A 27,724-nucleotide genomic window follows, 5' to 3' on the forward strand; every position below is an offset into this window, starting at 1 on the left:
TGATTTTCAGAAGTTTCCAATTATCTATTTTTCTCTTTTGTTACTTGTGCTTTGAGTGTACAGTTTAGGAAGCTACCTTCTAGCACTAGGTCTTGAGGATGTTTCCCTACATTTTCTTCTAGAAGCTTTATGGTGCTAGTTCTTATATTTATGTGTTTGATCCACTTTGAGTTAATTTTTGTGTAGGGTATAAGATAGGGTTCCTCTTCCATTCTTTTGGTTATTGATATCCAGTTCTTCCATGCCCAATTATTGAAAAGACTATTTTTTCCCAGTTCAGAGGAATGGATCCTTGGCAAAAATCAGTTGACCATAGATTGGTGGTCTATTTCTGCACTCTCGATTTGATTCCATTGGTCAATGCTTCCATCTTTGTGCCAGTAATATGCTGCTTTGACCAGTATGGCTCTGCAGTAGGTTTTAAAGTTAGGAAGTGTTAATCCTCCCACTTCATTCTTCTTTTTTCAGGTGTTTTTAGCTATTCAAGGTCTCTTTCCCTTACAGATGAATTTGGTAATTAGCTTTTCTTAATCTTCAAAGTAGGTTGTTGGAGTTTTGATTGGTACTGTGTTGACTCTGTAGATCAATTTGGGGATAATTTTACATCCTAACTATATTTAGCATTCCTATCCATGAGCAGGGAATGTATTTCCACCTATTTAGGTCTCCTTTGATTTATTTTAGCAATGTTATGTAGTTTTCTGGGTACAAGTCCCTTAGGTCCCAAATTAAGTTCATTCTTAAGTACTTGATTCTTTTACTTGCTATTTTTTTAGTTGCTGTTTTGAATGGAATTTTTTCCTTAACTGTGTCCTCAGCTAGTTCATTGCTTATGTGTAGAAATGTTACTGATTTTTGCACATTAATTTTATGTCCTACCATCTTGCTGAATTTGTTTATTATCTTAAGTAACTTTGATGTAGATTTCTCAGGATCTTCCAAGTATAGTATGATATTATCTGGAAATATTGAGAGCTTTATTTCTTCTTTTCCAATTTGGATGCCTTTATTTCTTTATCCTGCCTGATTGCTCTATCTAGAACTTCTAGCACAAATTTGAATAATAGTGGTGACAATGGGAATCATTGTCCTGTACCTGATCAAAGGGGGAAAGTTTTCAGTCTCTCTACATTCAGTACAATGCTGGCTATCAGTTTTCCATTTATTCCCATTATCATATTGAGGTAGTTACCTTTGATTCCTATCTTTTGAAGTGTTTTTATCAGAAAAGGATGCTGAATTTTGCCAAATGCTTTTTCAGCATCAATCGAGATGATCATGTGATTTTCCCTTTCAATTCGTTAATGTTATGCATTACATGAATTGATTTTCTTGCGCTGAAGCATCCTTGCATTCCTGGTATAAACCCCACTTGGTCATGGTGTATAATTCTTTTAATGTGTTGTTGGATTTGACTTGCTACTATTTCATTGAGGTTTTGCATCTATGTTCATTAGGGAGATTGGCCTGTTTAGTTATCCCTTCTTATAGCATCTTTATCCGGTTTTGGTATTAAAATGATATTAGCTTCATAAAATGAGTTAGGTAGAGTTCCTTTTTCCTCACCTTTTTGGAAAAGTTTGAGCAGGATTGGTGATAGTTCTTTCTGAAATGTTTGCTAAAATTCCCCTGTGAAGCCATCCGGCCCTGGCCTTTTCTTTGTAGGTAGATTTTTGATGACTCATTGAATCTCTTTACTTGTGATTGGTTTGTTGGAATCTTCTATTTCTTCCTGAGTCAGTGTTCTTGTTTGTGTGTCTCCAGGAATTTGTCCATTTCATCTAAGTTGTCTAGTTTCCTGGCATATAGTTGTTCATAGTATCCTCTTATGATTTCTTTTATTTCTTCAGGGTCTGTGGTAACGCACCCTTTCTCATTTCTGATTTTGTTTATTTGCATCTTCTCTGTTTTTTTCTTTGTCAGTTTTGCTAGTGGTCCATCAATTTTACTGATTTTCTCAAAGAACCAACTTTTCGTTTTATTGATTCTTTCTGTTGTTCTTTTGTTCTCCCATTCATTCATCTCTGCTTTGATCTTTGTTATTCTCTTCTTCTATTTGCTTTGGGGTTAGTTTGCTCTTCTTTTCAAATTCCTCCAAGTGTGCTGTCAAGTCCTCAATTTTTGCTCTTTCTTGTTTTTTAATGTAGGCATGTAGGGCAATAAATTTCCCTCTCTGAACAGCCTTTGCTGCATCCCATAAGTTCTGATAAGTTGTATTCTCATTTTCATTCAGCTCCAGATAGCTACTGATTTCTCTAGCAATTTCTTCTTTGACTGACTGGTTGTTTAAGACAGTGTTATGTAATCTCCATATATTTGTGAATGTTCTCATTCTTTGGTGGTTATTGAGATCCAGCTTCACCCCATTGTGATCAGGGAAAGTGTGTTGAATAATTTCAGTGTTTTTAAATTTATAAAGACCTGTTTTGTGCCCCAGCATATGATCTATCCTGGAGAATGTTCCATGAGCACTGGAGAAGAATGTGTATTCTTGTGCTTTGGGGTGCAATGACCTACATAGGTTTGTTAGGTCTAATTCATTTATCAAGTTATTTAACTTCTCTATTTCCTTGTTGATCTCCTGTCTGGTTGTTCTACCTATTGAGGAGAATGGCATATTGAAGTGTCCTACTATTATTGTTGAACATCTATCACTCCCTTCAGTTTTACCAATGTCTGTCTCATGCACTTTGGAACTCCTTGATTGGGAGCATAAACATTTATAATCATTATTTCTTCATGGTGAATTGACCCTTTAATTAGTATTTAATTAGTGTTCTTCTTTGCCTCTTATGATGTCTTTACATTTGAAGTCTATCTTGTCTGATATTAGAATAACTACTCTTGCTTTCTTTTGGTTGCAACTTGTGTGGAAAATCTTTTTCCATCCTTTCACTTTCAATCCATTTGTATCCTTGTGTCTAAGATGAGTCTCATATAAGTCACATATAGCTGGATTATGTTTCTTAATCCATTCTTCCAATCTGTACTGTACTGTACCTTTAACATTCAAAGTTATTACTGAAAATGTATTTCTTGAATCCACTATCATATTTTTTATTTTATTGGTCAGATCTATATATTCTTTCCCTCTTTCTCTTTGTATTCTTTAAATTATCCTTAGTAGCATTCTTCAATTCTGTGCCCTCCTCCAGACCTCCCCCTCCTATCTTTGTTTTTTTTTTTTTTTTTTTTTTTTGGCTGGAAGAACTCCTTTTAGTATTTCATATAAGGTCAGGCTCTTGTTGACAAATTCTTTCAGGGCTACTTTGCCTGTGAAAACTTTAATCTCTCCCTTAATTTTGAAGGACAATTTGGCTGGGTACAGAATTCTTGGCTTGAAGTCTTTCTCTTTCAGGGTCTTGAATATATCATACAGCTGCTTTCTCACCTCCAGGGTGCTAGTTGAGTAGTCTGAACTCAGTCTTATTTGGTTTCTCTTGTATGTAGTAGAATATTTTTCTCTTGCTGCTTTCAGGATTTTCTGTTTCTCTTCAACAGTTGGCAGATTGATTTGTATGTATCTTAGTGATGACCTATTTGGATTTATTCTGTTTGGAGTTCATTGGGTTTCTTTGTCTTGTACAGTTATGTCCTTTATGATGGTTTGGAAGTTTTCCCCCATTATATCCTCAATTACTCTTCCTAGCCCTTTGCTTCACTCTTCTCCTTCTGGAACACCAATGATTCTTATATTTGCATGCTTTGCTTTGCCAATCATTTCCCTGAGATCCAATTCAATTTTTCCATCTTTTTTTGCCATTTTCTGTTTTGAGTCTTTGAAGTCAGGTATCCTGTCCTCTATATCACTTATCCTTTCTTCTATCTCTTCAAATCTGGTGTTGTGTGACTCTGGTATGCTCTTTATTTGGTCAACAGAATCTTTAATCTCTGTGATAGCAGCTATTTTTCTATTTATTCTTTCAAATTCCTCTTTATACTCTTCTGTCTTCTTGATCTCTTTTTTCTCATTTGCTATCCCACTTATTTTATTAAATAGTATTGTATGAATATCTTTGATTAGTTTTTCCAACATCTGTGTCTCCTCTAGTGTCTTAATTTGGTCTTTAGCCAGGGCTATATCTGTCTGCATTGTGATATGCTTAGTGATCTTCTGCTGTCTTTATCACATGTAAATATCTTGATTGATTTACTTTGGGAGCTGATATCTTTCAGTAACCTAAGGCCTTGTGTTTTCAGGGTGTTTGCTCTGCAGGGAGCAGAGTAGAGGATGGGGCACTCAGTGCAGTGATTTGTTTCAGGGCAGATATAGACACAGGTTGGGGATTTTACACTGATCATGGGTGCCCAGCAGCCAGGGGGTATGTAGCTATGTGGGTGCACCAGTCTGGGACATAACCCTCGTGTGTGCTGGTCTAAGGCATGGGGCTTTTTGTGCACATACATAGAGCTGAGGCAGCAGTTTGGCATTATGCCTTCTTGGATTGGGGGCATAGGTAACATGGCTGTGCAGGTCAGCACTTTCTCAGAGCTGGGAAGTGTGGCTGAGGGCCATGCCCTTGCATGGTTCTAGGACTGCTATAAAGTGCAGTTCCCAGAACTGAATGATGTGCTTGGGGGCCTGTGCATGTGCGTGGGCCTAGGAGTGCCATATACTGGTGTGCAGAGCTGGTGGGGTATGGGGTGGGGTAAGGCCGTAGGACACTGTGGGCAGGTAGGCAGGGATTGCTAGGGTATGGAGATTAGTGCCTGCAGGCTTTATGCACTGGTAACAGCCTGCAGGGAACAGGGATGGGGAGGTAGTGCTTGGGAGTGGTGCAGGAGAGGTGGTTTGGGCTGTACCTAGGGTAGCTCTGCATGCACTGGGGCCTTGTGGGGTGGGGGTCCCTGGAGCATGGGGAATGGGAGTTGGTGACAGGGTTCAGGTGCATGGGGTGTGGGGTGTGGGGTGAGTGGCGGGTCATGGGGCTGCACTGGTGAGCGTCACACATTCAAGGAATGCAGCCTGGTTTACTTCCTACTCCCCAGCTCCTGTCTGTGCATTCTTCCAGCCTCTGGGCCTACACACCAGGCTCCAGCTTTCTGCCTCTCAGTTCCTTGGCCTTTGCAACCAGGGTGCCCTATGAGGTGCAGAAGGCTCTCCCAGGTCAGTTGCACTCCTGAATCACTGCCTCAGACACCCTCCTGTCCCTTCTGTACCTTTTCTGTGGAGCAAGGCTAATCTTGAACTACTCTATTTGGCCATCTTCCCAGTAGTCCAGCACCTTTAAAAAAAAAAAAAGCTTTTTATGCTATGGTATGTCCACATTCTCATTTTCTAATTGGTGTTGTCTGTGTTTTTATCCTCTTACTTTGGATGGGCCATCATTTCCTGTTTCTTTGCTTCTCTTGTCCCTTTTCATTGCACAGTGCATCCCTTCAGAAAACTGTCCCCTGCAGCCCTGAGGAACTGCTGTGTCTTTAAATCTCCACTGCCTCTGCCCCTTTCTGAGTAGGACTGAAACAATGGCTGCTGCTGTCTTTGTTCAGGGTGGGTTGAAACAATGTCTGCAAAGCCTTTGTCCAGGACCTGTTGAAACATTAGCTGCCCTCATGCAAAAACCCAGCAATCTGAATTTGCTAATTAAAAACATGATCAGCAATCTGCCATGCCCAACCCTGTTTGTGGAGAAGAGGATTTTTATGTTCCATTCTGTCACCAGCAGCTACCCAGAGACTGGACCCCATGTTGGTCTGCTGTGACAGTGGAGGATGGGCACTGGAAACCACTGTGCTGGAGAGAGAAATTTACAGTTCTTTACTGGAATTTATCTGCCACTTCCTCCTGCTCTTCCCTGGTTGCTGAACAGTGTTCTTTGAGCCTTTGGAGTTTCAAAATAATTGTTTCAACCTGTTCTTGCCTGTTTAATAGTTTTTGGTTGGAGGATTGAGTCCTGGAGCTCCTTACTCAGCTATGTTCCCTGGAGTCTAGTATATGGTTTATTTTTATTTGCTCTTTAGCTTCATAAAAAATGTTATTTTCATGTAGGCTTTTGCAAATTCCTTTCTCCCTCAACTTGATTCTCTAAGACTCAAACATGTAGTTGCATATAATTGGAGTTCATTCATTTCCACCTCTATATAGTTTGAATGAATACACCACGATTTATCTTCCCATTCTCCTGTCAAATGGATATCTGTACTGTCTCCATTAATGTTGCCATGAATATTCTTGTGCATGCATTCTGCTGGGACCTACAGTATGCAGAGGTTCACTTTAAAAAAAAATTTTTTTGAAAATATAGCAACAAACAAATGCAAATATTTTTAACTCATGATCATTCCATTCTACATATATAATCAGTAATTCACAATATCATCACATAGTTGCATATTCATCATCATGATTATTTCTTAAAACATTTGCATCAATTCAGAAAAAGAAATAAAAAGACAACAAAAAAATATTCATGCATACCATACCCCTTACCCCTCCCTTACATTGACCACTAGCATTTCAATCTCAATTTATTTTAACATTTGTTCCCCCCATTATTCATTTTTTTCCATGTGTTTTACTCATCTGTTGATAAGGTAGATAAAAGGAGCATCAGAAACAAGATTTTCACAATCGCACAGTCACATTGTGAAAGCTATACCATTATACAATCATCATCAAGAAACATGGCTATTGGAACACAGCTTTACATTTTCAGGCAGTTCCCTCCAGCCTCTCCCTTACATCTTGACTAACAAGATGATATCTATTTAATGCATAAGAATAACCTGCAGGATAACCTCTTGTGATAACTAGATTCAGTTGTCAACTTGGCCAGATGAAGTTACCTAGTTCTGTTGCTGTGGACATGAGCCAATGGTACGTGAACCTCATCTGTTGCTGATTACATCTGCATTCAGCTAAGAGGTGTGCCTGCTGTAATGAATGATGTTTGATTTAATTGGCTGGCTCTAAATGAGAGACTCAACGTAGCACAGCCCAAGCAGCTTAGCATACCTCATCTCAGCACTCGCAGCTCAGCCTGGCCCTTTGGAGATGCAGAAAGAAATCACCCCTGGGAAAGTTGTTGGAACTCAGAGTCCTGGAGAGAAGGCCAGTAGAGAGCACCCTGTGCCTTCCCAAGTAAGAAAGAACCTCAGTTGAAAGTTAGCTGCCTTTCCTCTGAAGAACTAATGAAATAAATCCCCTTTTATTAAAAGCCAATCCATCTGTGGTGTGTTGCATTCTGGCAGCTAGCAAACTAGAACACCTCTTGACTCTGTTTGGAATTTCTCAGCCATTGACACTTTATTTTGTCTCATTTTGCTCTTCCTCCTTTTGGTTGAGAAGGTTTTCTCAATCCCTTGATGCTGAGCCTCAGCTCATTCTAGGGTTTATCTCAATTCCTTGATGCTGAGTCTCAGCTCATTCTAGGATGTCTGTCCCACACTGCCAGGAAGATCCACACCCCTAGGAGTCATGTCCCATGTAGACAGGGGGAGGGTGGTGAGTTTGCTTGTTGTGTTGGCTGGAGAGAGAGGCCACATCTGAGCAACAAAAGAGGTTCTCTTGGGGTGACTCTTAGGCCTAATTTTAAGTAGGCTTGATCTATCCTTTGTGGGGTTTTTCATATGAACACACCCCAAGATTGGGGGCTCAGCCTATTGCTTTGTTTTTCTCCACTTCTTGTGAGCATATTAGAAATTCTCCAAATGGGGAAGTTGAATATTTCTTCCTTTCTCCCCAGTGCCCTAAAGGGACATTGCAAATGTTTCTTTATTCACTGCCCAAATCACTCTGGGATATATCAGAGCATCATACTAACCTGGACAAACCAACAAAGTCTCACGCCCTATTCAAGAGTCAATGCACTTATGATCTTCAAATAAACTGACCATATAAGTTAAATTAGGAAATGCACTATGCACAATATGCATTTTTTACCAAATAAACATCTCTTCCTTTGATCTCATACAGAGGTTGAAGTTTTGAAATATGGATGAAATAATCCTTTACCCCATGTTTACCTTGGTCTATCCAGCTCTGCTTCATTCATATCTCTACTCGATGTCTGATCCCTTTTTCAACTTTTAAACAGTTCCTGTTTAAATTTTTTTAAACAGTACTGTATGGGGTACTGCTGATTTCATAGCTTCAGAGCTCTAATTCTGAGTCTCAGGTGTCACATAAATACCCAAAGTTTCTGTGAATGACCAGGTTTAAACAAACAGCTCAATAACTCACAATTGAGAAATAACAGCTACAACTCATGAGCATAAGTGAAAACTGTACGAGCTTACAATCTAAGACTCTTTACAATAGGCCCCAACCTGATGACACATGCTTTTGATTTCAGTTCACCCTCCATTGTTTCTTATATCTACTCTAACCCAATCCTCTATCTCTGGATAATGTTACCACCACCTTTACAATAGCCCAAACCAGAAACCTCAGTCATCCCTGACTCTTTCATTATTCCACATTGCCCATTTCATTTCTGCAATTTCTCCTATTTGTCCCTTCCCCACTCTCTTCATGGCCTTCTCCCCTCTTCCTTATTTCTGTTTTTCTTCTTCAACTCTTGCTGCTTCTTCTTCTTTTTCCTTGCTATTCAAAGTGGGGTTAGTGTTCCAGCAACACTAGCATTGCCTAGGAGCTTATAAGAAATGCAGAGCCTTGGGCCCTACCTCAGATATATTCAATCAGAATCTGCATTTTGAGAAGATCCCTAAGTGATTCATGGACACATTAAAGTCTAATAAACAGTGCCCTAGTTGAGTCTCAATTTGGATAGGTATAAGTCCTCACCACCTAACCTATGCACCATACTAGTGGAACTCAAGCCTGGCTTGAGTATCAGTTATCTGGCTCAAGTATCAGAAAACTGAGAAGTCTTTAATCATCCATTCATCTTTTTATGATTTAATCCTTTTTTTAAATTAAAACATTTATTATTTGCTCTTTACAAAACAAAAATACAAAGAAGGAAGTTAAAATTGGTCTATGCCCTGCCCAATAACTCCAAATTACATTTTCTTTTTTTAAAAAACAAAAAATACTTAGGGTTAGAAAATTCACACAGAACAGAAATGTACCAAATGATGACTGAAAAACCTCCAGCACCATCCCCATCCCTCTTCCCCAAATATAGCCATTCTTAATCATTATTTCCTTCCAAGAAATAATTAAGCATATATCTGCTTATATTTATCTATTTATATATATTTTTGTTATGCTTTTTGTTAAAATGCATAATATACTCACTTTTAGTCACCATGGCTTTTTAAAAATATTTTTATTGAAAAATATTCACATATGTACAGTCCAACCATATTATATAATTAATGGCTTACAATTTCATCACATGGTTGTGTATTTTTCACCATGATCATTTTTAGAACATTTTCATTACTCCAGAAAAAGAAATAGAAAGAAAAATACCTCATACATCTCATACCCCTTACCCCTCCTTCTCACTCACCACTAGTATTTCAAGCTACCTAATTTATTTTACCCCTTATCCTCCCTATTATTTATTTATTTTTATCCATATTTTTTACTCATCTATCCATACCCTGGATAAAAGGAGCATCAGACACTAGGTTTTCACAATCATAAGTCATGTTGTGAAAGCTGTGTAGTTATACAGTCTTCTCCAAGAATCAAGGCTACTGGAATATGGTTCAATAGTTTCAGGTACTTTTTAACTTAATTTAACTTAGTGATATTTTTCTATCAGCATATCCAGACTACCTCAGAATTTTTAATGCTACAAAAGTATTCCATTAGATGTATGATTCCATTAGATGGATTAATCCTCTATTGATAAGTGCTTTGATATTTTCCAGTTTTTGATATTACAAATAATGCTGCAGTGATCATCCATGTACATACATTTTGGTGAACTTTTAAAAAGATATCCATAGGGTATGTTTTAAGTGACGACATTGCTGGGTATAGGATGCTTTTAGCTGTAAGTAATAAAACACAAATCCATTGTTAGGCTGAGCTAGAGCTTCCCAGTTTCTTTTATTCTCTCTTCTTTTCAGTCCATCCTTTATCCAAATAGTTTTCAAGTATGGTCCCTGGACCATCAGCCTTAGCATCATCAGGGAACTTGTTAGAAAAACAAGTTCTCAGTCCCCTCCTCAGACCTAGAGAATCGGAAACTCTGTGGATAGAGACCAGCAATTTGTGTTTTAACAAACCAGGTGATTCTGATGCATACCAAAGGTTGAGACCATTACTTTAGTGCAAAGTGGCCATACAATGGCTGTTAGTGGCAATGGAGGCTACGCATCTCTTCGGTTAAGTTCAGCAAAAAAGTGAAACTTCTGATGCAGCATTTCAGGAAGGATTCCCAAGGTTCATCCTAATTGGCTCGCTTAGGTCACAAGTCCTCCTCTGAAATAATAATGACCATGTCCAAGAGGAACTGGAAGTAGGATCAGTTTACCCAAAATACTTGAGCTATGAATGGATGCACAAATAAAAATGTATTATTACTAGAAAGGAATAAATGGGTAATAATTGCTGAGAGGGCACTAGCAAAGCCCACACCATTCATTCAAGAAGCACACATATTTTATTTTTTTTTATTTTTATTTTTTAAATTTTTTATTTTTTTATTAACGGAAAGAAAAAAAAGAAATTAACACAACATTTAGAAATCATACCGTTCTACATATGCACTCAGTAATTCTTAACATCATCACATAGATGCATGATCATCGTTTCTTAGTACATTTGCATCGGTTTAGAGGAACTAGCAACACAACAGAAAAAGATATAAAATGTTAATATAAAGAAAAGAAATAAAAGTAGTAATAATAGTAAAAAACAACAAACAAACAAACAAACAAACAAGCAAACAAAAACAAAAAAAAACCCTATAGCTCAGATGCAGCTTCATTCAGTGTTTTAACATGATTACTTTACAATTAGGTATTATTGTGCTGTCCATTTTTGAGTTTTTGTATCTAGTCCTGTTGCACAGTCTGTATCCCTTCAGCTTCAATTACCCATTGTCTTACCCTGTTTCTAACTCCTGCTGAACTCTGTTGCCAATGACATATTTCAAGTTTATTCTCGAATGTCCGTTCATATCAGTGGGACCATACAGTATTTGTCCTTTAGTTTTTGGCTGGATTCACTCAGCATAATATTCTCTAGGTCCATCCATGTTATTACATGGTTCATAAGTTTATCTTGTCTTAAAGCTGCATAATATTCCATCGTATGTATATACCACAGTTTGTTTAGCCATTCTTCTGTTGATGGACATTTTGGCTGTTTCCATCTCTTTGCAATTGTAAATAACGCTGCTATAAACATTGGTGTGCAAATGTCCGTTTGTGTCTTTGCCCTTAAGTCCTTTGAGTAGATACCTAGCAATGGTATTGCTGGGTCGTATAGCAATTCTATATTCAGCTTTTTGAGGAACCGCCAAACTGCCTTCCACAGTGGTTGCACCCTTTGACATTCCCACCAACAGTGGATAAGTGTGCCTCTTTCTCACATCCTCTCCAGCACTTGTCATTTTCTGTTTTGTTGATAATGGCCATTCTGGTGGGTGTGAGACGATATCTCATTGTGGTTTTGATTTGCATTTCTCTAATGGCCAGGGACATTGAGCATCTCTTCATGTGCCTCTTGGCCATCAGTATTTCCTCTTCTGGTAGGTGTCTGTTCAAGTCTTTTTCCCATTTTGTAATTGGATTGGCTGTCTTTTTGTTGTTGAGTTGAACAATCTCTTTATAAATTCTGGATACTAGACCTTTATCTGATATGTCGTTTCCAAATATTGTCTCCCATTGTGTAGGCTGTCTTTCTACTTTCTTGATGAAGTTCTTTGATGCACAAAAGTGTTTAATTTTTAGCAATATTTGAAAATTTCAGCCCATAACCTTTGCAAATGTAAAGGGTCTTCTGTTTTTAACTTCAAATATATTTTTCATGTGTATTAATTTTAAAACCTAGACTTTCTTTGAGATAGTGAATAGATTACATTTAATTGATTTCACTCTTAACATTATAAATACATTTAGGTAAGACTGTTACTTCTCCTTGAACCTGATACTTTCAGGTCAAATTGAAGTTTCATTTAGAAATGTACATTGCTCTTGCTGGCTCCATGATTTAAGTTGATGACAGTAGGCAAAAATGTTTTTCTGGAATGCATTTTAAAAGACACCTCACATTTATTTCCAAAAAAACCACAGTGCACAGTTATTTAGGGAGGCCACAATTGCCTGCCTCCTCTATCTCTATTCAAATTGTTATTAATTACTAGAATGTAATGGCACAAAAAGAGAAGTCTGACCCCATAGTTGACTGTCTTAAGATATGAGATCTCCAGATTCAATTGCATAATGCATTTACTCTATAAGCTTTATTGCTAATGTTACATGTGAATAAAAATGAATCATATGAAGTGGAAATTTGAAAAAAAAAAAAGTGTTTAATTTTGAGGAGCTCCCATTTATTTATTTCTTTCTTCAGTGCTCTTGCTTTAGGTTTAAGGTCCATAAAACCGCCTCCAGTTGTAAGATTCGTAAGATATCTCCCTACATTTTCCTCTAACTGTTTTATGGTCTTAGACCTAATGTTTAGATCTTTGATCCATTTTGAGTTAATTTTTGTATAAGGTGTGAGATACGGGTCTTCTTTCATTCTTTTACTTATGGATATCCAGTTCTCTAGGCACCATTTATTGAAGAGACTGTTCTGTCCCAGGTGAGTTGGCTTGACTGCCTTATCAAAGATCAAATGTCCATAGATGAGAGGGTCTATATCTGAGCACTCTATTCGATTCCATTGGTCGATATATCTATCTTTATGCCAATACCATGCTGTTTTGACCACTGTGGCTTCATAATATGCCTTAAAGTCTGGCATTGCTAGACCTCCAGCTTCATTTTTTTTCCTCAAGATGTTTTTAGCAATTCGGCACATATTTTATTTTGACAGATATTGCCAAATTGTACCTTCAAAAGTGCATCAATTTACAGTCCCATGAGCAGTGTATAAAATTACCTCATACCCTCATTAAATCTGCATATAATAACTTAAAATTTTTCCCAATTAGAAAGGTGAATATGGTATTTTAAATTTTCATTTCTATTTCTTTAACCACAGATGAGGCTAGGCTATCTTTTCAAATCTCTTGTTGATGTGTATATGTCTCTCTGTAAACTACTTGCTGATTCCTCAGCTCATCTTACTATTGGGTTTTGCCTTTTTCATATTGATTTTTCTTAACTCTTTGTAAATTAAAGAAATTAGCCTTTTGTTATATATGTTGCAAATATGCTTTCCAAGTTTTTTGACCTGTTGAATTTGTTCATGGCAATTTTTGCCTTACAAAAATTTAAACTTTTATGCAGTGAAATTCATTGATCTTTTTCTTATGGGATCTGTGTTCAGGATTCTGTTTAAAAAAGGAATCCTAGATTAGAAATACCTAAACTCCTCTTTCTTCTATAATTATTATGTTTTAACTTTTTACATATCAATTTAAGGTCCTTCTAGAATTATATTTTGGTATAAGGAGTGAAGTAAGGATATTTAGCCAATTATTTGAGCACCATTTATGGACTAAGCCCTCTTTTTCCCCCACTAATTTCAATTCCCACCTTTGTCATAAACTACATCACTTTATGCAATTGGGACTCTATTTGTTTTCATTGACTGAACCCTTTTTTGTACTAAATTGTTTCAATCACTTTAATTTTGTACTATTTTAATATCTGATAGTGCTAGTCTTCTATCACTTTCTTTTTTCAGAAATATCGTAGTTTTTCTCTCATGTTTACTTTTCCAGGTGGACGTTCATATCACTGTCAATCTGTGAAGCTTTTTAAAATGAGGGGTGCAGGGCCTCCACTTCAGATCTAGCAAAGCAGAAGTTTTACACATGACACTCTATATCTAAATTAAAAATAAAAACAACTCCAAGTGTGATTCTGATACACAAGCAGGGTTGAGAACCACTAGACTGAATATTAATTGTACTATCTCTAACTCACTCAATATTTAGTAGGGTTAGAAAAGCAGGATGGCTGCAATAAAGATTGTCTTTTAGAACAGGGAGTGCTGGCATTGAGACAATCAGCTATTTTTCTGGAAAAAAGCAAGTTGAATTCATACATCATGTCAAATTCACTAAATAAACTCTGAAAGTATTCTAGAAGCTGAGAACAAGACAACTCTAGTGGACTTGACAATCTAATGACAGACCATGAATAAATAAACAAATAAATTAGATTATTTCAGAGGGTGATGATCTATGAAGAAAATAAATCAAAGTAATGAAATATGTGCATCTTAGTAGAAGGGGAGTTGGCTATTTAGCTAAGGTGGATAGGGAAGTTCTCTTTGAAGAAGCAATATATGAACTGAACCTTGAAGGTGTCAGCAACCATAAGAAGACCCTGATAAAGGAAATGGAAAAGTCCTAAGAAGAAAATGAGTTTAGGGTAGATTAAAGACTTAAATGTAATGTATTTTAAGAGAATGAGAAAAGACATAAGATAATATGGTTATTACCCTGAGTAAGACAAGGAAGTTCTTCTAAAAAAAATAAACAAAACAGGAAAGCCATAAAAGAAAAGATTAATATAGATATATCAAATGACTATGCAAACACTTAAAACTTCTGTATGACTACACAAACCATAAACAGGTAACATACTGATGGAAAATATTAGAAACTTTTATAATAAGCAAAGAATTACTATTCAGAAATAAAAATGACTTTTGCAACTCAATAAGGAAAAGATAAGCAATGCTGTAAGAAAAAATAGGCAGAAGTTACAAACAGTTCTCAGAGAATGGGCCAATAAACTTCATGCTAAAGGATGCTTCAACTTCATTTACTAAGGGGGGGGGGAAATACTAATTTAAAAAACAAACTTGAGTTACCATTTTTCATCCATCATATTGGCAAAAATTTAAAATCCAATATCTCAGGAAATATGAAGATACACTGCTGGGATAGTGAAAATTGGCATAGTGCTTTTGAATGGAAATTTGTCAGTTTGTGTTAGAATTGAAAATATCTGCACCTCATGACCTAGCAACCCAGTTTTGGGTGTCCACCTAGATAAACATGCCTATACGCAAATAGGCTCCTGAGAAGATGTTCATTGCAGCCCTGTATTAATGAAAAATTAAAACCACCTAAAATATACATCATTTGGGGAGTGGAGAAATTACAGCCCACTCAGATGGACTTTCCTGCAGCAGTTTAAAAGAACAAGGTGATTTATTTGTAGAAAGATCTCCAAGTAATGTTGTCAAATGAAGAAAGCAACTGGCCAAATCATATGAGCAGTAATGATCCCGTTCATATGAGAATGATAAATATCCACACCAACCTCCAAATTTCTGTGTTGTTACCCTGCCTCTACCCACCCCCACCATCCTCTCCTAATGGAGAGGAGTTTAGTTAGAGCAATGAGACTGTTTGAGGGGTTACCATCCCAGTTCACCTACCAGGTACTATCAAGGAGGAATGGGAGCCTGCCACATGATTTGCAGGGCCCAGTGCAAAATGAAAATGGAGGGCTCCTTGTCCAAAAAGCAGGGGGGAGAGAGGAAATTTTGAGTTTTATATATGTTATCGCAACACTAAGTTAAAAAAAAAAGGCAGGGGGAAGGGAGAACTGCCATTTAAGGTACTAAAATATAAACCTTTCTCCTTTAAAATTATTTTATTACTGGGTAATGATCCATGTGCAGCAACATAAACATAAATTGCAAAAAATAATATTTTTGTTGTCATAATTGTACATAATACAAAAATAATGTTATTAATGTGATATCTTAATTGAGCATATAATTTTCCTGGATCACTTCTTTGCAAATTCATTTATGAGGTCATCAATATTCATATTTTTATCAATCTTCATTTTCAATTGATATAATTAAAGGTGACATCAGTCACAAGCATGAAAGCAATTTCTGATAATTTTTAATTTTGAGAAGGTTCTTTCTGCTGATACAACTATTACTGGACCTGTTAAAAGTATTTTATAGGCTTGACAAAATTGGGATAAATTTCTGATAAATTATTTCAAAATACAAATTTTAGTACATCTAGAGTTGATGATTCTCATGGAACAATTTTTCTAAAGAGATTTAATTGCATACTAGTCAGTTTCATGGAAGTCTGAATCTAATTTTAACGACAAATTTATGCAATGGCATTTTAATGTTTCCTCTGTGTGCTGGTTTGAAGGAAAGTATGCCCCCTAGAAAAGCCATGTTTTAACCAAAACTCCATTTCATAAGGGTGGAGTGGTCCCTGTTCAATACTGTATGTTTGAAACTGTAATCAGATCATCTTCCTGGATGATGCGATTTAGTCAAGAGTGGATAAACTGGATTAGGTGATGACATGTCTCCACCCATCTGGCTGAATCTTGATTGGTTTATTGGAGTCCTATAAAAGAGGAAAAACTTTGGAGAAGGAGAGATTCAGAGAGAGCAGAGAATGCTGCAGCACCATGAAGCAGAGAGTCTACCAGCCAGTGACCTTTGGAGATGAAGAAGGAAAATGCCTCCCGGGGAGCTTCATGAAACCGGAAGCCAAGAGAGAAAGCTAGCAGATGATGCTGTGTTTGCCATGTGCCCTTCCAGTTGAGAAAGAAGCCCTGACTGTGTTCACCATGTGCCTTCTCACTTGAGAGAGAAACCCTGAACTTCATCGGCCTTCTTGAACCAAGGTACCTTTCCCTGGATGCCTTAAATTGGACATTTCTATAGACTTGTTTTGATTGGGACATTTTCTCAACCTTAGAACTGTAAACCAGCAACTCATTAAATTCCCCTTTTTAAAAGCCATTCTATTTCTGGTATATTGCATTCCAGCAGCTAGCAAACTAGAACACTTTGACATTTCCTTTAACTTGTGGCGGTCATACAAGAAACAGAAAATGTCTTAATGATTTGTATATATTTAAAAATGTCTGTTTCTGTATTCTATTGCTGTATCTTCAATTACAAAAATAAAATAAAATTTAAATCATCCTCCTCACTAATATGGGCTCATCCAAAGCTTTTTCATCTAATGTCTAATATGATGATCTTTAAATTTAATTTCCACATCTAAGCCTGTGGAAATTGGCTTTGCAACGTTGCAGCAGTTTTCATAACCAGAGATTTTAAACTCTTAGAAGAATTCTGATAACTCACTGATACGCTTTACTTCAATGTCCATGTGTATGCTTTCATTTTGTAATAATTTACTGGCAAAGTTCTGTTGTGATGCTGAGGCCAGGGAGTTAACACTTGTGCAGATGCTGCAGGGGCCAGCTCTTGTGACAGAAGGGCAAGCTGGCCTCCCAAAGCCACAGCCACCACTACCACTGCTGATGCTTCTGTTACTGCTGCCACCATCATGGCTGCCAATCTGGGACCAAGTCCCAGGCTGGCATCCCCTCCTGGCCTTGTGGTGCCCTGATGTGTTCTGACAAGGATGGGAGGTAGCAGGCTGCTGCTCTGGAAATGTGTGGTCCAATTGTGTCTCTCACAGAATGCAATGTATGATCTGAACTGTCCACCACTGCACCATGATGTGGTGTACCAGATGTGATGTGCACAAGCTGGTGGTCTGGTCAACTGCTTGGCATGCATATAACCCGTTGTGACCATGGGCTGTGTGCTCTGCCATCCCGTTGGACTTTTACAAAACACAAGTTAAAAGATAAAATTATTAAGAATCAAGAGAATGACAGCAGACTATTAAAGTAAGCCCACAGCCCTTTCTGGGAACGGGCCTCTGTATAGGTAGGGCTCCCATGAAGCTGGCCCTGGAGGAGAATATTGGTGTTCTCAGCTACCTAGTTTGGCACCTGGGGTACCATTCTCCCAATGGGGTGCTGACCTTACTGCTAGTTCATTTTTCTTTCAAGTATATGCAAACCCTATTTTGCTTCTGTGATTTAAATTATGCAAAGAACCGTTGATTGATTACCTTCCCTCATTTCTGGCACTATTTCACAGTTGCAATTAAATCCATACCAGCAGTATGGTAGAGTGGCCAAAAGCCTGGACACTGGAACTGCATAGCCAAGAACCCTGGCTTGGATACTTACTAGCTACATAACCTCGAGGAAGTGACTTAAAGTCTCTACACTCATAAAGTGGGGATAATACTAGGACCTTACTTAACTACCTGTTAAGTAAGTTAATGCATATCAAGAGCTTAGAACTGTTCTTGGCACACAGTAAATTCTCAAATAACATTTGTCATTATTCTGTCTTTTTGTTTTCACTATCCTTGTACTTTCAGGTCTGTGTTGGAGTAAGCCTGTTCTTCATGCAATTTTTTCTTGTTTTTTCTTTCTTTTTTTTTTACCTATTTTATAGTCCACTTCAGTCCTCATTTTTTTTTCTTTTCAACAGCTACATATACATACATGCAAAGAGAAGAATTGGAAAAGACTCTCCCAGGATTTCTTCTAGGGAGGTACTGATTGGTGGTCAGGAGAAACTTCAGCCATAGCTGTTTGAATGCTTACAGTGAGAATGTATTTACAACTCCTGTAAAATTAAAAAACAATTTAAAGTGGAGATGGGATAGGGGAGGAAGTCTTCTAGGGCCACCTGGTGCAGTGGTGGACAGTTCAGATCATACATTGCATCCTGTGAGAGACACAATTGGACCACACATTTCCAGAGCAGCAGCCTGCTACCTCCCATCCTTGTCAGAAGCCAAGAGTTCCTTTGTCGGCCAATCTGACTGCCTTGAGCTCAGTCACCTGACAGCTTTCCCTTTCCCAGTATCTCTCACCTCCTCTTCCCAACCTCTCAAGAACAATGGGAAGGAACTTCTGGCATCGGAGGTGGGTACCACTCTACCTAGGTCAAAGGCCACCTCCTGTGAAGCCTTTCCTGACACAATCATTAAACATGTTTAGTTGCCACAAATGTTCATACCTCTAGGTTATACTTAGTTCCCCTCGCCCCCCCGCCTTGTTTTTGTTAATTGTTATCATTGCCTCTCTAGTTAGATTTTACAATACTTAGGGATGCACACAGGATCTCTTATTCATGTCTGTAGCCTCTACTCCAAATTTCACCTGTACCCTAACCAGTGCACCATAAATGCTCAGGAGGTGATACTGAGAAGGTTCCCTGAACTGGCTCCTGCCACCACTTTAGGGCTTTTGCACTTTTTAATCCTTCTGCACTTGTCCTGGGCTGGCTGCTTCTCATTATTCAGGTCTCAGCTCACATGTCACCTTCTCCAAGGGCCATTCTTGATTCCCCTATCTAAAATAGAATTCTTCCCTCCAAATCATTCACTAATTCATAACTTGTTTTATATTTTCTTCATAGCACTCATTGCAACCTGAAATTCTCTTGTTTCACTCACTTTATTGCCTGTCTCTCTCACTGGAATGTGAGTCCCAGAAGGGCAGGGGTACCTAGTCTGTCTTGTTCACCTCTAAATCCTCAGTGTCCAAAACAATGCTCAGCATATAGTAGGTGCTCAGTAAATATGTAAATGAAATTTTGTTTGATTAGTGGCTGCTCTTTCAGTAGAATGTCAGCTCCATGAAGACCAGAACCTCGTTTGGGTTACTGCTATGTCCTTAGCACCAAGTGCAGTGCCTGGTGCCCAGTAGATATTCAATATAAGAGTTGTTGGATGAGTGAATTAATGTTCTACACACACCTTAACTCACCCACTCCAAACCAAACTTAATCTTTTTTTCCCCACCAAACCTGCTTTTTCCTTCTGCGTACTCTGGCACCTCTAACCACACTGACACCCAACCCAGAAATGAATTTACATTCCTTTCCCTCAATCACCCATTCTTTTTAGTAAACTCCCAAGCCCTGTCAATCCAGCCTCTGAAAAAACTCCTTTATCTGATCCTTCTGTAACCCTACTGCAACTATCCTGCCTCAGGCCTATTTTTTTCCCACAATAGTGCAACAACCTCTTCCCTCCAGCTTCTTTGTGAAGCTAAGGAAGCTTAAGCTTTCAGGAGCTGTCACCTCCCATATGGACAAATGGTGTTATATTTTGTAATGTCTGCAAAATATATTTAAACCACTATTGTTTAAAATTGCTGTCCTTTTCCACTGAGCAACTCCCTGGTCACACTTGCCCTTATATTAGGTAGTGATGGAGATGCCTCAGACTTTTTTTGAGATCCAGCTAAGGGTAAGATTAGAGATACATTTCATTTCGGTTTAGTGAGACATTTACCTGTTTTGGTTTTTTTTATTGCTTTTATGTATAATTGTTAACCCAGGTGTAGGAATGGCTTCTAGAAATACTCTTTTTGTCAACCTTTGACCCTAATTTTGTATTTGTATGCCTATCTTCTTCTTAAAGATGCACCCCCCTCAAATTGTATAAGCTTCAGGTTCCACTAAACCTGAATGTTCCTCTGGGTAAGACACAAATGTGACTCAGTTATTCCTGCTCAAAAACCTTCAGTGACTTCTTATTGCTTACAGGATAAAACCTACCCTACCCCTATCTGCATTTCTGTAACCTTTCATGACCGATCCCTGCCTGTTTGACCTCCTACCAATCTTTTTTTGCCTTACTTTTTATTCCAATAATATTGAACTTCTCTTGGCAAATGTTCTCCCATGTATCCCCCGTGGATTTGCCTGAGCCGCGGTCTCCAGTGGGCCTTAGCGGCGGGCTGGGGACGGGGTGGGGGCGGGGCAGTGCTGTGGAGAGGCTGGCCGAACGCACCACCGAGCGGCCGGGGCCGCGCGACCCAGCGGGTGGGTTGAGGTTCCCATGGTTACCGTGACGCTCCCAGAATTCGGCGCGCGCCGCCGGGGTCGGGCCGGAGCTGCCGGCAGAGCCTCCGCTGAGCGAGGCGCCGAGCGGCGAACGCGGTCGCCGGCCTGCTGGTGGGACTGAGCCCTGCCGGCGTGAGGAGTCCTTGCGTCTTTGGGGGTGAGGAGGTCCGGGTAGGGTTCGGAACCGAAGACATTCCTGTGAGGTTTGTGGTGTGAGTAGGTTCCTGTCAGTTTGGGAGACTTGAAGAGAGTCTCCTAAGGTTAAGTAGGTCCCTGTCAGTTTCAGGGTCTATGGTGAGATCCTTGTCAGTTTCGAGGGACAGTAGGTTCCTGTCAGTTTGGGGGGACCGTGAGGAAATGCCTGCCAGTTTCTGAGGGGTGAATAAAAGTCTCGTTTAGTTTAAGGAGTGTGAGGAAATTCTAGTCAGTTTCAGGGGTTTTGAAAAGATCCCTTTTAGTTTCAGCGGTGCGACGAGAGCCCTGACATCTTTGAAGGAGAGGACGATCTGATTGGTTTTGGAATAGAGATTTATTTAGGTTTTGGGGGTGGCGAGACTGATGACTGTTTGGGGAAAGAGTGATTTTTGAGGATGACAAAAGATCATTTAAACTCTCAGAACACAACCCCAGAACTGGGATTTGAGTTGGGCACCTAGTTTTGTATGGCTTGTTCCTGAAGAATTGAGATAATTTTCAAGTGATCTGAGCAGATTTTCAAGGATCCCTCCTCTGTCTCTAGTCGCCCCTATTTTGGGGGTGATAGAAGTGTCTTTTGCTTAGGAACCCTCAGCCTCATTCTTCAGGCTATGTAAGGGAGCCCTGGAAGCAAGGGAGCAAGCAAGGAGAGGGTTCAGTGAGGGATTAAAGAACCTTCCTGAAAAGGCGGCAGGTAATTCCCTGACTGTGGAGACCTAAGAAGGTTAGGGGGAAAAAAGCCTCAATGGCTGAGTGATGTTCTTTACTTGTTAAAGAAATTCTGAAGGCCAGGTGGACTTTCTCCTGTTACCCCCTACAGCCTCATCAGCTGTGTTGCATCCCGGCAGCAGTAACTCCCCATTTGTGAACTAAGAGACTTGGTAACCCAGGGGACCTGATTCACTCTGTAAAAAGTGTTATTTGTGTCCAGCCGTCGTCCGGAAAGGACGTGTGCCGCTGCCTCCTGCACCTCTTGACAGCACGAACCTGGCCCATCGCCGAACGCTCCAATTCCGGGTGAAGATGGCCTCGGTGCCAGTGTATTGCCTATGCCAGCTGCCTTATGATGTGACCCACTTCATGATCGAACGTGACATGTGCCAGGACTGGTTTCATGGCAGGTGAGGAGGATAGGCCAGGCTGGACGTGGTGCAGTGGCCAGGTGCTCACTTTGCTCTCTCCTTTTCTTCTCTCTCTTTTAAGTTCCTGTTCAGAAACTTTTTTCCTCTCTCACCGAGGATTAAATCCAGCGTACTAGCTGAAATTTGTCTCTGGCTTATTTTTCTCTTTCTCCCTTGTGTATTTCTTCTTTTTACCCTTCTTTTTAATGTATTTTTTTTAGATTTATGAAACTCCATTTTTACACCAGAAAGAAAGTATCAGTTTTTGTGTTCAGACAGTTTTGTTTTACCTCAGACACTGGGTTTGGGGGAGTCAGTACTGCATTTTTGAGATATTTGTGTCTAGCACACGTAGATTTGAGTCGAGGCTTTGCAAGTTACTATCATTGTAATCTTGAGGAAGTTGCTTTGCTTCTTTGTGCCTCATTGTCTTCATCTATAAAATATATCAAATTTGTGTTGATTATGTAGAACATTTTGCTTGCATTTAAATGGAGGCAGGAAAGCAATGGTACTTGATTTCTACAGTATTTGTCTGCAGAGCCATCCAACTAAATTGAATTAAACAGAAGAGGTATGGGTAAAACAGTGGGAGTAAAACCACTAATGAATTCCCTCCAGTTAACCATGTGTGCACATAAGCACCTGTCACTCAGGATTCCAGAGAAGCTAGTGCATGGAATAAAACAGTAATATTATCTCATTATTGGGACTTACATATCAGCTATGGAAAGACATCCATGAGAGAATTTGTATAGTGCAGAAAAACAAAATATTATGTGGTGTCCTCCTCCTGTTGCATGTTAGATTCTAGAATTTTCTATTGTCAAAGGAGCCATTCCTGTTATCATTGCTCAAAACCAAGCTGAACGTACTGGTGCTACTAAAATTCTGTTTTCAACAGGAACTGACTACCCTATGCAGTGCATCTACAAGAAAAATTCACATTTAACTGATCTTTATTGAGCATTTACTGTGTAATAGGTGTGCAGTCATATTTACTGCTTCATGTCATTTCATTTAAGAGAGGATAGACCTAAGTGTCGGGCATTTTCTTTCCCTTGCAAATAAGTGGCGATTAAGATGTCTTTTAGGCTACCTGGTATCTTTGCTAGTATTGATCAAGCAGAGTGCTTAAAATTCTTCTTTCAGTGCTTTCACTACAGGATAAAATCCCATCTCCTTTGTGTGACAGACAAGACCTTTTGTGATCTCCTTGTTGAGTCTCACTTCCCTCTACTCTTCCTCCCTTGTTTTTTTTTTTACATGGGCAGGCACCGGGAATCGAACCTGGGTCCTCTGGCATGGCAGGCAAGCATTCTTGCCTGCCAAGGCACCGTGGCCCGCCCCCTCCCTTGTTTTTAATGTACCAGCAAGGCTGAACTATTTATAGTTCTAGGAAAATTTTATACTCCTTCATGCCTCTGTGTCTGAAAGTACTATTCCCACTAATGTCCTCCCTTTTACAGCTCACAGAATACCATCTCTGTAAAAGACCTTCTTCTGGGATCCTATTGTACTTTGTATGCAGCCTTATTAAAGTAATTATTTCACATAATAGTTATAAATATTTCTGCATCAGTCATTAGACAGACCTTCCTGAAGGTAGAGTTATCTTCTTTTTGTTTTTGATATCTCCTGAACCTATTTCAATGCCAAATATAAAAAATGCTAAGTACATTTTTGAGTGAATGAATTGAGTCTTCATGAAAAAAGTTATTGCTTTTGACCTTTGCTTTGGATTGTTTGCAAAGTGTGTACGTTCAGACCTGGAAAGTGTATAAATTCAGACCCCACAATTTAGGAACCAGGGAGCAGAAAAAAATGCTTCCTGAGCACTTACTCTGTGCCAGACCCCATCACAGAGTCTTTGTATAAATTATTTAATCCACACCCTAGCCTGAAAGTTAGAGGTTATTCTTTTGAATAAGTTCTAATTTTTTTTCTGATTATGTAGCTGAGACATACTTATTGTAGAACATACAGAAGATGAATAAAGAAGAAAATTAAAATCACCTATGAATTTACCATACAGCATAACCCACTGTTAAATATTTTGTTGTATTAACTCCTGTCTTTTGACTTTGAATATAAACACGTTTTTACAAAATAGGATTTTGTCCTGAATAGCATTTTGTATCTTTTTTTCCCACTTAACGTTATAATGTGTTTTACCAGGTCATTAAATATTTATCATAAACATGATTTCTGTTGCTCTGCCATATGTATGTGTCATCAGTTACTTGGTCATTTCCTCTGTGGCTGGACAATTAGGTTATTGGTACTTTCTTATATTATAAATAGTATTGTGATGTGAGGGAAATTTGGGGGGTTCTGGAAATATGTTGTATCTTGATATGAGTACTGCTTAAAACAAAAATGAAAAAAATGATTGTTGTGAACGTCTGTGTACAGTAGACACCTGACATTTACAAGGAACACCACTGAGGATTTTAAGAATTCCTAATTTATAAATATGGAAATGGGTACATGAACCAGACCCCTCTTTAATCATGTTTCTTTGGTGAGTCCTGTGTTATTGTGCACACCCAGATACAAGTTAACTGTCTTAATTTTTTCCTGTGAAAAAAATCTCAAGTTTTTATTGCTTCTTATGCTTTTCATTATAGGCTGTCTGAGAACACGGAAGCCAGCTAAGAATTAGTTCCTTGGCAAGTGGCCAGTCTTACTTACTTAGTGCATTGCTTCCCCCTCTTCACACATATACACCCCAAGTTCACAGTGCTCCATTTAAGTTTGCATACTTTTAGCACAATTAAAAATTGCTAAATATTATGGGCTTTTAATAGTTTTTCACTATAGTTAAGCCTCAGATTTTAAATCCACAAGTGCCTGGTGGTGATATAAATCTGTTCATATCTGTGATGACTTCCATAGGATAGATTTCTTGAAGTCTAGTTAAGGATTGTCATATAAAATGTCAAGTTACTTCTTGGAAAAGTTATAGAAATGGAGGTGACAATTTTATTTTGCTGATAAGAATATGGAACTCAAGGAAATTAAGTGATTTCTAAGTCTGTACTTGAATTTACGATTGTTGACTCCAGAGCCCAGGTTCTTAGAAGTGGAAAAAATAGGGTATAGTTCTATACTTCCTACTGTAAATACCTGGGTTTTACAAAAACCCTTTTGATTTTTAGAGCAGTGGTTCTCAAACTTTGGCATCAAAATCACTTGGAAGACCTGTTAACGTACAAAAATGCCAACCTCCAATTAGGTATTATTGTGCTGTCCATTTTTGAGTTTTTGTATCTAGTCCTGTTGCACAGTCTGTATCCCTTCCGTTCCAATTACCCATTATCTTACCCTGTTTCTAACTCCTGCTGGACTCTGTTACCATTGACATATTTCAAGTTTATTCTCGAATGTCCGTTCACATCAGTGGGACCATACAGTATTTGTCCTTTAGTTTTTGGCTGGACTCACTCAGCATAATGTTCTCTAGGTCCATCCATGTTATTACATGCTTCATAAGTTTATCTTGTCTTAAAGCTGCATAATATTCCATCGTATGTATATACCACAGTTTGTTTAGCCATTCTTCTGTTGATGGACATTTTGGCTGCTTCCATCTCTTTGCAATTGTAAATAACGCTGCTATAAACATTGGTGTGCAAATGTCCGTTTGTGTCTTTGCCCTTAAGTCCTTAATTGTAAAGTAATCATGTTAAAACACTGAATGAAGCTGCATCTGAGCTATAGGGTTTTTTTTTGTTTGTTTTTTTACTATTATTACTACTTTTATTTCTTTTCTCTATATTAACATTTTATATCTTTTTCTGTTGTGTTGCTAGTTCCTCTAAACCGATGCAAATGTACTAAGAAATGATGATCATGCATCTATGTGATGATGTTAAGAATTACTGAGTGCATATGTAGAACGGTATGATTTCTAAATGTTGTGTTAATTTCTTTTTTTTTTCTTTCCGTTAATAAAAAAAAAAAATGCCAACCTCCAGATTTCTGATCCTGTAGATGACTAGAGGATACCCTCAAAAACAACTGATTTAGAACATTATTCTATCTCAATTCCTTCCCCTTCTGTGGAGTATGATAGCTTCTGATATTATTGAGGGATGGGTGGGCTAAAGTGTCGTTATTGTACACCAGTCATTCTCAAAGTGTGGTTCATCAACTGGGGAACATGTTAAAAATGCAAATTCTCGGGCTGGATCTGGGAGCCAGCAGTTCATACTTTCACAAACATGTGATTCAGTGCTCCTTAAAGTTGGCAGATCATTGCTGTACACTGGTGGAGAAAGCTAATTGGCAAGCATTTATTGATATCTGGGGTTTTGGCAAAAGCGTCACCCACTTACAGTTTTTATGTCTATAAAACCTATTGATTGGCACATCTCCAAGTGGGTAGCTGTAGCTTGAACTGTAAACTGTAGAGGAAATGACACTGATTTCAGAGCCAGAAGATCTGAATTCAAATTCTAATTGTTGTTAGCAAAGGATTTCTCTGAGAAGCCTCAAATTCCTTGAGAGTGATTGAGGATTTAAATAAAATAGGATGTGCCTATTTTAATGTGCCAGACACTAGGCCAATTGCTTTCCCAAACTATTTGATGAACTTGGGAGTTTTTAAATTATGAATTCAATTTATTTAATAGTTGCAGGACTATTCAAGTTATCTATTTTATATTGGGTGTCTTGTAGTAATTTGTGCTTTCCAAGAAATTGGTTCATTTATCTAAGTTGTTAACTTTATGTTTGTTGGGTTGTTCACACTATTCCCTTATCTACTTTTTTTTTTTTTTTTGGTTCCCTTGGGTGGGCACCAGTAATCAAACCCAGGTCTCTGGCATGGCAGGCAAAAACTCTGCTGCTGAGCCACCATCGTGCTGGCCTTGCTTATCCTTTTGGCATCTGCAGGATCTGTAGTGATATCCTGTTTCATTCCTGATACTGATAATTTACATCTTTTCTCTTTTTTTTCTTTGTCAGTCTTGTTAATGGTGTGTCAATTTGACTAATCTTTTCAAAGAACCAGATTTTTATTTTATTGACTGTCTCCATTGTCTTTTCTGTTTTCGCTTTCATTGATTTCTGCACTGTTTTATAATTTCCTTTCTTCTGCTTGCTTTGGGTTTATTTTGCTCCTCACTTTCTGTTTTCTTGAGGTGGGAGCTTAGATTATTGATTTGAGACTTTTCTCTTTTCCTAATGTAAGCATTTAGTGCTATAAATTTCCCTTTCAGTACTGATTTACCCGTGTCTCACAAATTTTGATATATTGTATTTAAATTTTTATGTAGTTCAGTGTACTTTAAAATTTCCTTTTAGATTTCTTTGACCCATGGATTATAAAAGAAATGTTTTATTTTCCACTGTAATAAATTTTTCCTGTTATCTTTCTATTACTGATTTTTAGTCTGATTCTATAGTGATCAGAGAATATACTCTGTATGATTTCATTTCTTTTAAATTTGTTGAAGTTTGTTTTATGGTTCAGGATATGGTCTATCTTGCTAAATGTTTCATGGTCACTTGAAAAGAATGTATATTCTGCTGTTTTTAGGTGGGGTGTTCATAAATGTCATTTAACTTCTCTTGGTTGATGGGGATGTTGAATTCTTCTCTTCTTCTTGCTGGTTTTCTGTCTAGCTTGTTTGATTCATTGTTGAGAGGAAACTGTTGAAATTTATGACAATAATTATGGATTTTT

The 27,724-nt window shown here is 38.2% G+C and overlaps 1 protein-coding gene across 17 annotated transcripts in view; it reads left to right on the top strand.

Moving 5' to 3' along the window:
• Positions 1-20,757: 20,757 nt before the first annotated feature.
• Positions 20,758-27,724, top strand: part of LOC143648125 (histone lysine demethylase PHF8-like) — an 88,136-nt gene continuing 81,169 nt past the window's right edge. For 15 of the 17 annotated variants that reach the window (XR_013158387.1, XR_013158388.1, XR_013158389.1 and 12 more), the window contains exons 1-2: positions 20,758-20,873; positions 21,843-22,032. Coding sequence is in view for 14 of the 17 variants with exons in the window: in XM_077117703.1 (XP_076973818.1) it covers positions 21,935-22,032 (98 nt within the window). In the remaining 3 variants the exon portion in view is untranslated. Of the gene's footprint in view, positions 20,929-21,842; positions 22,033-27,724 lie in introns of all 17 variants that reach the window. The other 2 variants (XM_077117694.1, XM_077117693.1) reach the window with 2 other exon arrangements.

Source organism: Tamandua tetradactyla, chromosome 10 (assembly GCF_023851605.1).
Source record: "Tamandua tetradactyla isolate mTamTet1 chromosome 10, mTamTet1.pri, whole genome shotgun sequence".
NCBI classification, from domain to species: Eukaryota; Metazoa; Chordata; class Mammalia; order Pilosa; family Myrmecophagidae; genus Tamandua; species Tamandua tetradactyla.